This window comes from Trichosurus vulpecula, chromosome 4 (genome assembly GCF_011100635.1).
Source record: "Trichosurus vulpecula isolate mTriVul1 chromosome 4, mTriVul1.pri, whole genome shotgun sequence".
NCBI classification, from domain to species: domain Eukaryota; kingdom Metazoa; phylum Chordata; class Mammalia; order Diprotodontia; family Phalangeridae; genus Trichosurus; species Trichosurus vulpecula.
The window spans coordinates 303,949,003-303,965,633 of record NC_050576.1 but is presented as its reverse complement, the minus strand read 5'-3'; the positions used below and the strand labels follow the sequence as shown (position 1 = coordinate 303,965,633).

Sequence of the window (16,631 nt, the reverse complement as noted above, 5' to 3'; positions counted from 1 at the left end):
CAGCCCTATTGGAGAGGGTCTGAAATAGAGACAGAAACAAGAAGACAGAGAGTAGAGAGAGAAAGAGAGGGAAAGAAGGAAGGAAGGAAGGAAGGAAGGAAGGAAGGAAGGAAGGAAGGAAGGAAGGAAGGAAGGAAGGAAGGAAGGAAGGAAGGAAGGAAGGAAGGAAGGAAGGAAGGAAGGAAGGAGAGGGAGGTAGGAAGGAAGGGGAGGGAGGAAGGAAGGGGAGAGAGGAAGGAAAGAAATTTGAAAGAAGGAAGGAAGGAAGGAAGGAAGGAAGGAAGGAAGGAAGGAAGGAAGGAAGGGAGGGAGGGAGGGAGGAAGGAAGGAAGGAAGGAAGGAGTTTAAAACAATTAAAAACAGCCAAGCAATGGTGGCCAAACAACGGATCCGGATGGCTAACAAGAAGCACAGCAAAAACATCACACAGAGAGGGAACGTAGCCAAAACCCTGGTAAGGCAGGAGATGGATGCTGTGCTGTTGTGGGTTGGGGAGGGGGTGCATCTCAGAGGCTGGCTTTCTTTCTCCCTAAGGCTGAGCATGAATCCTTTCCTCTTCATAAACTCTGTCATATGCTGCTTCTCTCCAGTGAGGATGGAGATACCATGGATCGTGGACCTGGGCATAGAGGAGGGCAAGGAATAAAGACTCTTTCCTCAAACTGAGGAAACTTGGCAAGAGAGTAATGAATGCCTAGAGAAGGGAATGGAGGGATTGTAAAATCTGGAACTAGAGGAACAAAGAATCATAGTTAAAGAAATGTTAGGGACCTTACACCCTAAGGCTAAGTGACTTTCCCCCAGGGTGGCAGAGATGGAATTCAAACTTCAATACTCTGATTCCAAATCCAGGACTGTTCCAGTAACTTTCCCCAACAGACTTCTCATCCCTGTGGCTGGGGCTACTCAGACTCATAGTTGGGTGAGCAGAAGTGGAGAAAGGATTCTAGCTAGGACGGCAACAAGTCACTCATTGTCTAATGTCTTGGTTATGGTGGACTACAAAGCAGAACAAGTTCATAAGAAGAGCTCAGTTTGATCTATCTTTGAAGGAATCTTCCAAACAGTGAAGTATTCTGGGAAAGGATGAAAACCATATCATTAGAGGAAAGATAACTTGGATTCGATGTGCACCTAGATGTTGAAGTGGATAGAGTGCTGGGCCTGGAGTCAGGAAGACCTGAGTTCAAATCTGGCCTCAGACTCTTACTAGCTGTGTAACCCTGGGCAAGTCACTTACCCCTATTTGCCTCAGTTTCCTTATCTGTAAAATGAGCAGGAAAAGGAAATGGCAAACCACTCCAGTATCTTTGCCAAGAAAACTCCAAATGGGTTCATGAAGAATTGAACAGAATTGAAAAGGACTAAACCACAACAAAAAACTTGGATTAGAACAAAAGTTGGAAATTATACCCTCAAGCTAGACATAGATGGGTTTTTTTTATTGTTTACTTGCTTTATTTTTTACCCAGTTCTTATTTATTATCCCATTTGCTAGAGTGGAAATTCCATAAAGACTTTGAGGTTTGACTAGAAAAGCCAGCTGAACAGATTAAACAATATCTTTTCTTGATGACTTGTGTAACTGTACAAAAGTGAGATCTGCTAACACCAGGCTACTTACAACTCATGCCAAACCAGACACTTCATGCAATGTCAGAGAAACTCTGGGCATAAACTGAACTTCACTTTGAATCTTGAGTTGCAGGCTGAACTACTCCCTGTCTGTCTTACAGTGATTTATTAGGACATTTCATTGAGCTGTTGGTAGTAAAACTTCCAGCCTGGGCTCTACAGCGCCATTGAATGGGAAACATTTTCACTGAACTATGTCTCCTTATTTATTATTTTTATATTTATTTATTATTTATATTATTATTTCACTCAGTAGGAACCTGCTGTGCTAAGTACATGCTTATTCAACCATGTACTTTCAACCTTACCGTTAAGAGATAAGCTCTCCTCCAGCTCACACTGTCAACTAGAGGAAAGGGTTTTTTTAAATTTTGTTTTGTTTTAACCTTAATGGGGAAGGAAAGTCCCTGAGCATTCACCTGATTGGGTAAGTGGCAGCAAAGTTATACCAACTTGTAATGAAAGGTTTCCTTGCCAAGGGGAATATTTGTATGCAATATTTGAATATAACTGAATGGACTGTTTCCTTCACTTCTCTGCTAGCTTTCTAACTAATTTTGATGTAAATGGATTAGCCCCTTCAAAGTGAGATGAAATTCTCTCAAAAGAAAACAATCAAAACTGATTTTCCCAATCCCTAGTCAAACACAATTATACTGGTAATATGTCTGTGTTCTAGGTTTCTTTCAATAGATTAGGAGAGTTGAAGTGGATTTCATCTAAAATTTCAGGCAGCACATTTCGTGTGAGGGAGCATCCATTGTAAAGATCAACCAATGTGGACCACACCTGTTTTGCAATGGAGTCCTATAGAGTTGTCTAGGGGCCCTGGGAGGTTAAGTGACTTCCCCAGGGTCGCACAGTTTCAATCTCCATCCTGATGTTAAGGCCAGTTCTCTGTCCACAGAAGAGGATTAGATAAGGAGCATTCTGAATTACCCTCTCAAAATCATAGGAAGAACTTCAAGGGGTTAACTTTATCTGCTAGAGTTCAGATATTGTATTGGCTCCATGAGGATGTCTCTTCATTAATCAAACACCCCTTACCTACCTAACACTTGGATTCAGGATTCATTGGATTCCCAGACAAGATGATGGCAAACATACCTAGAGCCACCAAAACCATCAATGGGATCTAATATGGACAGCTATCAGCTATTGAAAAAATACTATTCAACTCTGATGAATTATGATTCAGAAATCTGGGGAGCTCTTTACCCCAATTTCAAGTTTCCATCTACAAACTCTTTCTTCCTGTAAATTAAGGAGCTTCATTCCAGTTAGCAAGTCATTTCTAGATTCCTAAATTCTTTTTTTTTTTTAATTTCAACTAGCTGTATGTGCAAAGCAACATCTACTTTAGCAAGTGTAGGAAAACACAGGCAGGAACGAGTTTTTATGAAACTAGCTCAGACTGGTTTAATGTGGGAGAGCTGGAGTAAAGATGAGAAGGGCATGTATCAAAATCTGTTCCAAGTAAGTTCAGTTAACATTGGTTTATGCACTTGGTCTAGGGTAGACAGGCCATAAGACCAAATGTAATGGCAGCACTGTGAAATCTCCACTTAGAGTTATCATTTTCAGTTATTTAAGACTGGTTTTCCCCTCACTTTGTTGGGTCAAGAGCAATTGAGGGTATGATGTAACTTCTCTTATTACCTGTAGAACATTATTAGATAGAATTCTTCGTTTTCCTGAGAGGAGGAATCTATGAATTATCTCTTCTTTAGTCAAAATTTGCCTGACATCCACACATTGAAGCAAGCCGCTGAGAAAATCATTTATGCAAAACCCAGTCTGTTGCCCATTAGGCGTTGGAGTTGAAGAAGAAGGCATGTCCCAGTCCTCTCTACCTGATCTAAATGATTGGTTGGTTTTTTTCCACTAAGCCTTAACCACTAATGAGAGATTCCACTAAATAAATAACCCCATATCAATCCAAGAAAGCTGGTGAAAGCTTTTAACAGAAAAAGATAACTTGTCTTTTTAGGCTTATATTTAGTCAAGACCTATTCAGGCCCAAAGGTAATAAGAATTTAATTTTGTGTCCTTTGCTTTTTTATTTTATTTTTTTTTTCCTAAAAGCTAAAAGGCTTTGTTTTTGCAATGCGTTTTCTGGATCTTTTGGGCATAATCAACTAAACATATATACATAAGTATATATATGTATGTATACATACATATGTGTGTATACATATATATGTATGTGTATGTATGTATGTATATATATATATGTATATATATATATATATAAATGTTTATTAGTTGATTGATTGCTTTGGGTTTTAAGCACTTCCAAACAGTCAATGAAATTATTTGTTAGGCCTATATTTTTGCCATGATGATAAGGACAATGACGGTGATGATAATGATGATGGCTGACATGTACAAGGTACTTTACATACATTCTCTCTTTGATCCTCCTAACTGCCCTTTGTAGAAGACACTAGAGGTACTATTATCCCCATTTTACAGATGAGGAAACTGAGTCTAGGAGAGGTTAAGTAATTTACCCAAGTGGCATACAACTGATGCCAGAGGCATGCTTAGAACCCAGGTCTTCTTTGACTCGTAGACCATCATGCTACCTCCACGTACAAATGGGTTCGGAGATCCCCTGGGATAGATGAAATCTATGTGAGAAAGGAAAATTATTTTAATAAGGAAAGTTTGGAGGGAATTGTTTCATGTAGAAGGGTTTAGATTAAACTTTCACAGATCGTAGAATGTCAGAGGGAGAAGGCCCCTTAGAGATAATCTAGTCATTTTGCAGATGAGGAAACTCCTGTTTGGTGGCCTGAGACCTCAGGAGGCCGAGCAACTTGCCCAGGTCACACAGCTAGTTAATGACAGAAGCCACATGAGAAACCAGGTCTCCTGACTTCTAGTCCAGTTGTATGAAACCCTGTTTAGAATGCTGCTACTTTTCTTGAGTAAAAGATGCTAGGCTTGAGACCCCATTCCCTCCTTGCAATCTGTGTGACCTTTGACAAGGTATGGACTTTCTGTAGTCCATTGTTTTCTCATTTGCAAAATGGCAGGGGGGAAGGTAGGGAGTAAGTAAGAGCTGGACTTGATCAAGGATTCTTGGCTTGGGATCTGTGACTTTTTAAAAAATATATTTTGATAGCTGTATTTCAATATAATTGGTTTCCTTTGTTATTCTATGAATTTTATTTAATACATTTAAAAACGTTATTCTGAGAAAGGCTCCAGAGGCTTCAGCAGACTCTCAAAGGGGCCCATGACACAAAAATGGTGAAGAACCCCTGGGATAGGTCCCTAAATTCCTTTACAACTCTGAACTATATGATTCTATGATGCTGTAATCCCCTCCAATTCAGGATTATTATTTCAGGGCCTTTGCCTGTGGTCATCCTCCATCCCATTGGCACACAAAAGGACATTGTGAGAAAGAAAAAGAAAATTAACTTAACTTTCCCCCTACCCCCTCCCTCTCTCTCTTTTTTCTCTCTCCCTCCCTCTCTCTCTGTTCCTCCTCTCCATCTGTCCTTCTCTCTTCTTCTTTTCTTTTCTCCTTCTCCTCCTCTTCCTCCTCCTCTTCCTCCTTCGCCTCCTCTTCCTCCTTCTTCTTTCCTTTCTCTTTCTTCTTCTCCTCTTTCTTCTCCATCGTCGTCGTCATCGTCGTCTTCTTCTTCTTCTTCTTTTCTTCTTCTTCTTTTCTTCTTCTTCTTCTTCTTCTTTTCTTCTTCTTCTTCTTCTTCTTCTTCTTCTTCTTCTTCTTCTTCTCTCAATACTATTAATTGACACTCTTCTTCAATTCAGAAGTTGGAAGTGGATGTAAGTTAGCTTCAAGATCTGCCTTTATAAAAATATGAACTAAAAAGGCAAATTTTTTTTTTTAAAAAATAAGGCAAATCTAATTCTCTTTTTCTCTGGTCCCTTCCATTTTAGAGACCACAAGAAGAGAAATACCCTGTGGGCCCGTGGCTGCTGGCACTGTTTGTTTTTGTTGTCTGTGGATCAGGTATGGACACTGCCCCTGAGAATATATGAAGGGTATTTCAATGCTAGCCTTCACCACCATGTTATTCTGTATCAGTGGAGAAAATGTGTTTTATTTATAAGGACAGCCCATTAGAAACATGTTGGTTTCAGACTCATAGTGATTATTGCCTTGGTCTTGAGCTGATCCATTTTTTAAAACATATGGAATGTTTCATGAAATTGCATGTCCTCCTTCTGCGGGGGCCATCCTAATTTTCTCTGTATCGTTCCAGTTGTAGTATATGTGCTGCCGAAGTGAGCGCGAGTTGATCCATTGTTAAAAGGGACATAGGTCTCTCTTGTCTTGGTGAACAAAGCTCATAGGTACCATGTGACATCTATTCAGCCCTCTTCTGTCCCCCACCCCAGCAAAGAAATAACCCTAATGAAACCAACAAGACCAAAGATCAAAAGGGATAAGCATGGAAAGAACATTGTAAACACATTAAATAAATGTTAGCTTTTATTATTATTTTATGGTTGCTTCTGTTCCAGCAATGAGAGTTAGCATGAGAATTAGTAGAGTGCATCATACCAAAATGAACTGGCCAAAGCGGATATAATAATAGCAGCTAGCATTTATGTGGCACTTTAAGGTTTGTAGAGAAAGCCATTTACAAATATCATCTCATCATCATAACAGTGCCCTGAGATGAGAGCTATTCCCATTTTACAGATTAGGAAACTGAGGCAGGACAGCAGACATAACAGGATCACATAACTGGTAAATGTCTGAGGCTGAATTTGAACGTAGGTCTTTTCTGACTCTAGGCCCAGTTCTCTATTCATTGAATCATCTACCTGCCTAAATGTCTAAAATTTAACTGTTACCGCAGCCCACCTATTCAAAGAAGACTTAGAACTCCTTGGGGGAAGTCACTGTAAGGTTGTTCTTTCTGAGATAAGGTTCACACTCCAGAGAGTGACACATTCTTCTCTAGGATTGATGCCCTGGGCTTCCACGTTGGGTTGAGCCTTTGACCTACAGCTCACGTGGTCACCCCAGACTTGGAAAACTATATGTAAGTGACTGGTTTCACTTTCACATTGATTTCCTCCGAAGATCATACCCTGAGGAAGCATGACTTGAAATGCTGGAGTTTTGTGATCTTTCAAATGATTATCGAGATCCCTGAAGTAGGCGATTCAAGCTGACCCATTGTCAATGGTCCCTGTGGTCCTGGTGACTGAAGGAGACAGGTTATCATAGCTATTAAGTCTTTTTCTGTCCCCTAGCCTAGCCAAGAAACTTGTTCTTCCTAGACTACCCTAATGACACCAACAGGACATGCGAGAATACTCGATTTAGAGTTGGGAAGATCTGGGTTTAAATTCTGCATCTGACCTTTAACTAGCTCTGTGACCATGAACAAGTCACCTAACCTATCTGAGCCTCAGGTTCCTGATATATAAAATTAAAGGTTCCTTCCATCTGTGACTCTATGTTCCTATTTTCTATGCTCTTTGGCAATAGAGAAGCCACTGAATCAACTATTTTCTTTTGATTCTCTAGAGTAGTGGTTTCTCCAAAAAAGACCAAATCCCGTAGGAGGTAGGGGAAGGTATCAGTCCCAAGGTGCTGCTTGGTCTTTTGTGGCTCAGAATAATTTTTCCAACATTATTTTGGTTTCTAGGACTATCTGCTAGAAATTCTTACCCAATCAAAAAAGCATTTGTGAGTAAAGGAAGCAAATTTAAAACAAATCAGGAAGAGAAGAAAACCCTAAGAAGTGTGGTAGGTGTAGTAATAAGAACTTAAATCACTTATATAGCATTTTAAGGTTTATAGAGTGCTTTACAAATATTATCTCATTTTTTCCCCACAACAAACCCAGGAAGCAGATGGTATTATTATTTCTACTTTATAGAAGAGGACACTAAGGTGCAGATTAAGTGACTTGCCCAAGGTCACACAGCTAGTGTATGTCCAAGGTATAATTTGAAGACTTCTCTTTAAGAAAAAAAAATGTTTTATTTTTATATCACTCTCTTTTCTGTGTATAACCCTTCCACCTGTCCTATGCAATGACCCATCCCTTATGACAAAGAATGAAAAAGAAAGAAAGAAAAAAGTAATTCAACAAAGCTAAGCAAAGCATCAACTGAATTTGACAGTATATGTACTATTCTACACCTATGGTCCCTCACCTTTGCAAGGAAAGAGAGGGAGTTTGTGGTTGCAAAAATCTTCTAACCATGCTCCTTTTATCTATTCCTTCCATCCTATATGTCATTACCAGATTAATCTTCCTAATGCACTTCCTAATTCCTTCCTCAATTCAGAAACCTTCAATAATTCTCCATTGCCTGATGAACAAAATTCAAAATCCTTAGCTTGTCTTGCAAGGGCCCACACAGTTTGGTTCCTGCTGCCATGGAGAATGAAGGAACAAAAGGTTTCCTGAAAAAAATGAAATAAAATATTTAAGAGGAAGACAAGGAGGAAAAATAATCTGGGGAGATACAGATCTTGCAAATCCAAACCTTTGTTAAAAGGCAGAGGTAGAAGGATGTGACTGAGAAGTAAGGGAGGAAAAGAGCCTCAAATCACTGGGGCTATGTAATAGCTTAGTGGGAATGACATGGATGAAGCTCCGACTAGGAGCAGTGAGAGATAGAAGGAGAACCAGGAGAGAAGAGTGTCCCAAAAACCTAGAGAAGAGAGAGTAGCCAAGAAGAGTGTGATCAACAGTGTCAAAGACCACAGGGAAGTCCAGAAGGATGAGGATTGAGAAAAGGTCATTAGGTTTGGCAATTAAACCATCATTGGTAACGTCAGAAAGGGCAGTTTCAGTTAGATGAGCCCAAAACCCAAAGGGTTAGAGGTGAAAGGAGAGGAAGTGAAGGCCCCAATTGTAAATGGCTTTCTCAGGGTGTTTAGTCAAAAAAGAGAGGAGAAATACCAGATGGGATGTGGTGGGGTTGGGCATAGTCAGATCAGACAAGAGTTTTTTAAGGATGGGAGAGAAACGAGTGTGTTTGTAGACAGTAGGGAAAGAGCCAGTTGATGAAGAGACATTGATGATAATAGAAGAAATCTGCTGGAGGAGATGGGAGGTGATGGGATCAAGGGCGAATGTAGAGGAGTTTTCCTTGGCAAGGAGAAGGGCCACCTCTTCATTCAAGCTAGACCCCAAAAACAGCATTGAAGATGGAGGGAGGTTTCTGTTGAAGGGCCTTTGGCTTAAAGAAAAGATGGCATTTTTATATTTCCAGAGGACACAAAAGTAGGAGAAATATACTACTGTACTGGATGACAGAATCATCATCCAAAAGGATTTTGATCATTGAAATTAGGGACTCACTTAACAAGATGAAGTTTAATAATGAGTCCTATACTTAGGTTCAAAAATTCAACTACCCAAGTATAGAAATAGAGATATGGTTCCAGGCAACAGTTATTGTGAAGAAGACATGAGAGTTTTAGTGGTCCTCGTAGCTAAGTCGCCTGATGGATAGAGCACTGGATCTAGAGTCAGGTACACTCATCTTCCTGAGTTCAAATCTGGCCTCAGACATTCACTAGCTGTATGACCCTAGGTAAGTCACTTAACCCTATCCACCTCAGTTTCCTCATCTGTAAAAAATGAGCTGGAGAAGGAAGTGGTGAACCACTCCAGTATCTTTACCAAGAAAATCCCGAACAGGATCACAAAGAATCAGACAGGACTAAGATGACCAAAGAGCAACACCATAGCTTCATATGAGTTAAAAGTGTTACCTAGAAGTCAAACAAGCTTATGCTATTTTCGGCCATATTAATGAAAGCATAGTGTCCAGAGCTAGAGAATATCCACCTAATTCCACTGTATGCTGTCATTATCATGCCACATGTGGCATACCATGTCCTGTTCTGGGAAACACTTTTTAGGGGGAGACAATGACAAATTTCCAGGAGATAGTGACCAAGATGGAGACAAAACTTGAGATAATACAACAAGACGATTAAGGGACTTGAAATGTTTAGCCTGCAAAAAAGAAGACATAGGTGAGACATGGCTAATGTCTTCAAATATTTTAAGGGTTATTCTAGTTCAAGATAAATTAGAGATCCTAATGCAAAGAGGAAAGTGGGTCCTTCTTACTGTAACTTTCTAAGACCATGACATAATTATGGCTCCATAAAATGTAAGTCTTATTTGAAAGGAACAAGATAATCAGAGAAGAAGGGGGAAAGCATTGTTGTGTGTGGGGGTGTATGCATATATACACATTCATACATATGTATGTATGTATATGTATATATATACATATGTGTATGTGTAAAATTGTACATTTGAGAAGTAATGTGGCATGGAGGTTTAAACTTGGAGTGAAGAATAGCTGATTTTAAAGTCTGCCCCTGACACTTAATAGTGGTATAACCATGGACACATCACCTCACTTCTCTGGGCCTCTGTTTCTTCTTCTATAAAATGGAATAATAATAGTAATACCCATAGTAGCTACCACAAACTATTATGAGTTTCAAGTGAGCTAAAGGATGTAAATCACTTTGCAATCTTTAAAGCACTTTGGTTTTCCTTACCCTATAGAGGATATCGAACTCATCAAAAGAAATGATAAGGACCAAGAGTAGCAGTCTTGGGAATATCAGAAATAGAATCCATGTTGAGAATCTATATTTCTAGGACTGAGCTAATTCAAACTTCCCTTTGGTTGTTTGGTTTGTTGATTGGTTGTTATCCTCCATTCTTGAAGAGGACCAAAATATCCATCACTCTGTTAGAGTCAAGTTTCAGCGTGTTCAACTGTGGCTGATCAGACGAATACAAGCTTGGAATGCTCTATCCCAGGTTGGGCACAAATAGTCTATGTGAATATCTGGGCTGGATTCTCTAAATTTGCGCATCTTGCATTTCTTTTGAACCACTTCAATTCTGCTTTGCTCATAGAGCACAGTATCTTCCTTGATGCTAGGCACAGTCCTGTGTCAATGTCTCCCATGTCACACAATCAATTTCTAGTTATTACCATCATCATCATAAGTATTATTATTATAATAATCTAAGACCGAAGTGCCTTACCTCAGGAGGAAGTGGGTTCCTCCTAGCTAGAAGTCCTCCATCAAAGGTTTGATGACCACTTGGCAGGTATGTTGTGGAGTATATACTTGTTCAAGTTCAGGTTGGGGCCAGTGGTCTCTGTGGTCCTTTCTGACTACAGATGTAACCGTCAACAAAGAACAGGGGCTGCCTTAGAGGGATAGTGAGTTCCTTCTCACTGGAGGTCTTCAAGAAGAGGCCAGACGACCAGTTATTGCCACATTTGAGGAATTCTGTAGAAGGGATACATGTTTTATAAATTATACTGAACATCCTCAAAGGTCCCTCCCAATTTTGATTTTTACTTCTGGAACTTTACCTCATGGAGAAAAAGCGAGTGAAGAATAATAAGCTTCCTCCCTTTTCCTTTTGGGACAGCTAGGTAGTGCAGTGGACAGAGTGCTGGGCCTACAGTAATGAAGACCTAAGTTCAAATTCAACCTCAGACATGTACTAGCTGTGAATGAAGAACCAATAACAACTGTATGACCCTGAGCAAGTCACTTAACCCTGTTTGCCTCAGTTTTTTCATCAGTAAAATGAGCTGGAGAGGAAACACCAAACCACTCCAGTATCTTTTCCAAGAAAATCCCACATTGGGTCATGATGAATCCAATATGACTGAAAATGGCTAAACAACAACCATTTTTCTTGGAGAGGGAAAATAAAAGCTCTGCTTTTTTCCCTAAGAGCTAGGATCTAGACTAACCTTCCTGGCTGATCCTAGGGCTGGAATTGATGCATTTAGTCATTGCTTCTGAAAGTTGTGGTCACTGTGAGGGAATTGACCAATAGTGGTATTCTTTTCCTGTCTGTGGCCAGGAATTACACATCTGGCTGGGTACCTCCACCTAGACCCCACACTCACCTTCCTGCTCCAGTGGCTACTTTGTATGTCTAAGAAGGTAGAGGCCATACCTCTTAGAGTAGAGCGTCCATCTAAGTATCATTTATGAATATCATAAGGTAGCATTTGTTTGTTCTTCCATTCCATGTTCCCTTAATGGCTACCCTCACACTTGGCAAAACCAGCTGAAGAAGTACAGCCATTAAGAGTAATTATGGCATTTCCAAGGCTGTTTCCTTTGAGAAGCATCACTGCCTCTACCATACCAACTAACGTCACAGACAGAGGTTTGGTTTTGGTTTTTGTTTTTACAATCTCTCTGACCAGAGCATGATGCATGGGTTTCTCGGACCCCTTCTCAGAACCGCCAGGGTATCCGGATAAAGCTAATGAGGATGATGTGCTGTTAAGATTCCTGGCCTTCAGCTGTGGGTGTACCTTGACTAGGTTCTCCCTTTGCTTTTAACATTGCCTTAATCTCTCCTGTGGTCTCTAAATAAGAAAACAGTTGACATTATCTCTTAAGTACTTAGGGTACATGTCAGCATTTTCAATGATAACATGTTTCACATATGATAATATTTTTCCATGTGATAAGGCATTGAAGAAAGTCTAGCAGGCTCTGAACCAAAGCCAGCCTTTGGTGGTTTGCGTGTTAGCCTGCTGGAGGTTAAGAGTAGAAACAAAATGTGAATTTCACTTCCCCCCAAACAGCTCTAAAAACCAGTGATTTGCGGCAGAAGTGTTCCTACCGAGATAAAGTAACCTATCACCAACAGCTTTTGGTACAGTATGTTTATTTCAAGGAATGAGAATTTTTGTATTAACTCAATGGGATAACTCAAAGTTCTCTCTCTTGTATCTTTTTTTGGCATTCATTTTTAGTTGGTGTTTTAAAATGTTAAAGCATGTCAGAAATCTGAATTGTTGCTAACTAAAGTACCTTTTATGGCTCCCTCAAGACTAGACATTCTTCTCAATGTCTCAGAAACTTTCTGTCTTCAAACCTTAAAATTAGCTTCTTGGGGTCACCAATTTAAGAGATCTTGGAGACCACCTACTCCAACCTTCCCAATTTACAGATGAGGAAACTGAGGCACAGAGATTATGATTTTACCAGGGTCCTACTGCATTGTGGTCTCCTAAAATCTGGATTCAAGAAGTTGAAGTCTATAGGAGTTGAGCACACCCCCATCTTGACAGTTTTTCCTTGTTTCCCAACTTTTTTTTTATAAAAACACTACCTTCCATCTTTATGCCATGCCTCCTGCTCTCCCGTTCTACCGCCAGCCAGAACTAAAGGTACCATCCTTGTGACTCCCTGGGTTCTCATTGGTGAGTCAGTCTCAGTCCATGATGCTACTTCCCAGCCACCTCCATGCTGGGCACATACCGTATCCCCTTTTCAGTGCTAGCTCTGAGAACAATAATTAAATCCATGTTGTCATTTCTAGAGAGTATATGTCAATCATTTTCCCTGTAACTCCAATCACCATTCACTAACACATATCCCTAGCCACTACTCCCCTATATGTGTTATCTTCCCCATTACTATGTAAGCTCATTAAAGGTAAAGACTATCTTACTTGCCTGGATTTGTATTTTGTTGTCATTCAGTTGTTTCAGTCATGTCCAACTCTTTGTGACACCATTTGAATTTTTGTTTTGTTTTGTTTTTGGCAAAGATAGTGGAGTGATTTGCCATTTCCTTCTCTAGCTCATTTTACAGATGAGGAAACTGAGAAAAACAGGGTTAAGTGATTTGGCCAGGGTCACACAGCTAGGAAGTATCTGAGACCAGATTTGAACTCAAGAAGATGAGTCTTCCTGACTCCAGACCAGACACTCTATCCACTGCACCACCTATCTGCCCCTAGTATTTATCACCTAGCATAGTGTCTTGCACATTCAGATACCTTTTTTTTCATTCATTCATTCTGCCCTCACGGGTCTCTTTGCATATGGTCGGCTCACCCTGGTCGTCTTGAAACAACCTGTGAATCAAAACATGGCACCATTCAGGAAGGATTTGGTAGCAAAACTGGGTCCAGAGTCTGTTTATTTTCACCTCAAACTCAAAGATAACCTAACTAGTGGTGCCCTTATTCTCTTCTCTTCTCTTCTCTTCTCTTCTCTTCTCTTCTCTTCTCTTCTCTTCTCTTCTCTTCTCTTCTCTCCTCTCCTTTCCTTTTTCTCTCTCTCTCCCCCCTCCTCTCCTTTCCTCTGTCCTCTCCTCTCTCTTCTCTCCTCTCCTCTTCTCTCTGTCATGCATGCATGCACACATGTGCACACATACACACAGAGTAGAGAGACATACTCTCCTATAGTCTCCCATTTTCTCTAGACTTTCTAGCTCCTTTGTGAACCTCCCTTGTACTTTGCAAAGTGTTTCCTGGGCAGCTGCTTTAGGTTTCTTCACCAGGATTCCTCCTGTACATTCTGACTCTGATTAGTATCCTGGTTTTCTAGTCTATTGTATAATCAGTAGTCAGCTCATACAGTGTCTCCATCTCCCTCTGTTATTTCTATTTTTATTTCTTTACTTGGTTGACAGGGGAGTATACCCTTTTCATAGACCTCAGCTACTTTATAGCTCTGTGTATGTATCTACTCTGTTCATACTAAGGCATATTTAACCCAGGGCCCATCTCCAGTCATTCTGATCTGTATCTGGCCACTGGACCCAAATGGCTCCGGAGGAGAAAGTGAGGCTGGTGACTGTGCACAGGCCTGCCTCACTTAAATCCAATTCACTTGCAAGTCATGGCAGCATCTCCCTGATGTTATGGTCTTCTTGGAGAATGAAGGACAAACAACAACCATTGATATTTAACCCAGAAAAAACAGGATCACCGTTTAATTTACATATTCCTTTGAATCCTAGAAGAAAATATTTGAGTGTATATTCCAGTTCCCTTCCCAGCACTGCTTCCCCCTCCAGTATTCCCAAACACAGTCCCCTTTGTGCCGCTGTATCCATTATTGGTGTTTTACAGCTTTGACATTTGAATTTCATTGGTCACTATAACCTGTGTCTTGCACAACTGAGTGTGAGCTCCTTAAGATCAAAGACTGTTCCATTTTCGTCTTTGATCCCTGAAGTGCCTAGCTTGGTGTCATGTATGCTGTGGGCACTAATAAATGCTTGTTGAATTGAATTAAATATTTCCTTTGAAGAGTAGTGTCAAAAACTCAATCAGGATCTGGTTTTGAGCATTTTTGTGTCATGATTTGACAGTCTGGTAAAGACTCCTCAGAATTTTTTAAATGCGTAAAATAGAAAGAATTGCAGAGGAAATCAGTTATATTGAAATGCAGTTAGCAATATATATATATATTTTTTTAAAGTTCTCAGACCCTAGGTTAAGAACCCCTGCTCTAGATAAACTGGGCTTTGTGGGAAAGGGAGAGTATTCAGAAAGGAGGGAAAAATCCAACCTTTACTGTCTGTCCACCTTTCTCATACCCCCAGCAAAGTTGTACCTGTGGGGAAGGGATCCAGGGAGCATGGGGGCAGAGCGGAACAAACGGATGGGTCCTGGGCCCCAGAGGATAAAACATCAGCAGGGCGTGAGGGAGCTTGGCTTAACAAAGGAAAGGAAACCAGGTGATTGGGCCACACTACCTACAGAGCATTCTGGCAGCCCAGGCCCCAGCAGGTAGCACACATCTGGGCCCCCTTTACTCTCTAACCTAGTAATTATGTCTGGCATATAGCTGGCAATCAGCATGCATTGAGCGTGCTTCAGCGAAGCAGACCCTGGGCTCTTCTGGCATGGCCAACTGTTAATAATCCAGCAATCTGTCTGCAGTTTTGTCTGCTTGGTCTAGGAGCTCTTTGGACTTTGCCGTTCCTTATGCACGCTTCAGGTATTCTCCCTAGGGGAGAGGTCAGCCCAAGGACAAGCCTTTCCTCGGCTAGCCTTCCCAAGAGAAAGAGTGAGAAGGGCTGATTCTTAGTAACATTTTTCTCTGGGGTGAATTAGGCAGTCTTGACTTCCCATACCTCTAAGCCTCCTCTCTTTCTTTCCTGCCTTTGTTTTCAGACAGCCTTGATGCCTCAATTTAATGGAGAGATCCTATGTCTCCTAGTCCCTAGGACAGCCAACTCCTCCTGGACCTACCTTTTCTCTCCCTCTCTTTCCCCTTGTACCCTGGCTTCAAGGCTGGCCTGTCTTGGTCCAGTGTTAATGCTAAGTGCTGCTGGAGTCGCTCAAAATGAAGCCGAGACAAGAGGGACCCTTTCAGCGTTTCTACTAGCCAGTAGGTTGCCTGAACAAGCCATTCATCCATCTAACCATCCTCTCCTCTCTGCCTTCCCCAGCTGGTAACTCTCTTCTCCCCAAGGGCTGTACCACTCGTGGCTGCCTCCCTAACAAATCAGGAAGTTGTAATAGGACACATCCCAGCAGCTGAAGAAAGTGGTGATGCTTTAGTCATTGGTAACTGTCCTTAGTCTCCCAAGAATACCGAAGAATTCAAGAGGTGTCAGAGTTTGTGCATATTAACTATTTATAGAAGAAATATGGCAGCATATCTTCTGAATCATGAAGACTCTGGCTGTGTGACTTTGGGCAAATTAGTTAACCTCTGTGCCCTAGGCAACTCTTTAAATGATAAATTCCGAAGAAGGTAAAATCTACATTAGATGAAGCTCCTTTACCAGGAGCTGCCCACACCACTAAAAACACAGATCTAATTCTCTTCCCTCCCTCACCCCAAATAAATAGGACCCATAAGCGTATGTATCACAGGACATAGTGGATAGTGAGTCAGTCCTGGAGCCAGGAGGAATTTGATTCAAATTCTACCTCTGGCATGTACTGACTATGGGATCCTGGGCAGTAAATTCTCAGTCCCCCCCACCCCAGACAGCTCTCTAAAATTGTGAGTTGTAGAACAATAGCTGATCTGCATTGATGGAGGGAGTCTCTTAACCTGTAGTTCTCCCACACCATAGGTATAAGCCAAAAGAGAAAACAAAGTCTATTTGTGCATTTCCATCAACCTCCCATCCCTCGCTTTCTCCTCCCAGCAGCATCCTGGTTTTTCTGCCCAAGGTTCTCCAATTGGTTTCTCTTCTTATCTATTGGCCT

General features: G+C 41.0%; 1 protein-coding gene and 1 non-coding gene across 2 annotated transcripts; one reads left to right on the top strand and one right to left on the bottom strand.

Annotated features, from left to right (window-relative positions):
• Positions 1-364: 364 nt before the first annotated feature.
• On the top strand, positions 365-5,902 carry SERP2 (stress associated endoplasmic reticulum protein family member 2). Its single transcript, XM_036755735.1, has 3 exons — positions 365-454; positions 5,551-5,623; positions 5,877-5,902. Exons 1-3 carry the CDS (start codon positions 371-373, stop codon positions 5,900-5,902), a joined length of 183 nt encoding a protein of 60 aa, XP_036611630.1. The 5' UTR covers positions 365-370.
• LOC118849270 lies at positions 5,800-5,906 on the bottom strand. The gene has a single exon (XR_005010322.1). It is a non-coding gene; the product is annotated as a U6 spliceosomal RNA (small nuclear RNA).
• Positions 5,907-16,631: the final 10,725 nt, after the last annotated feature.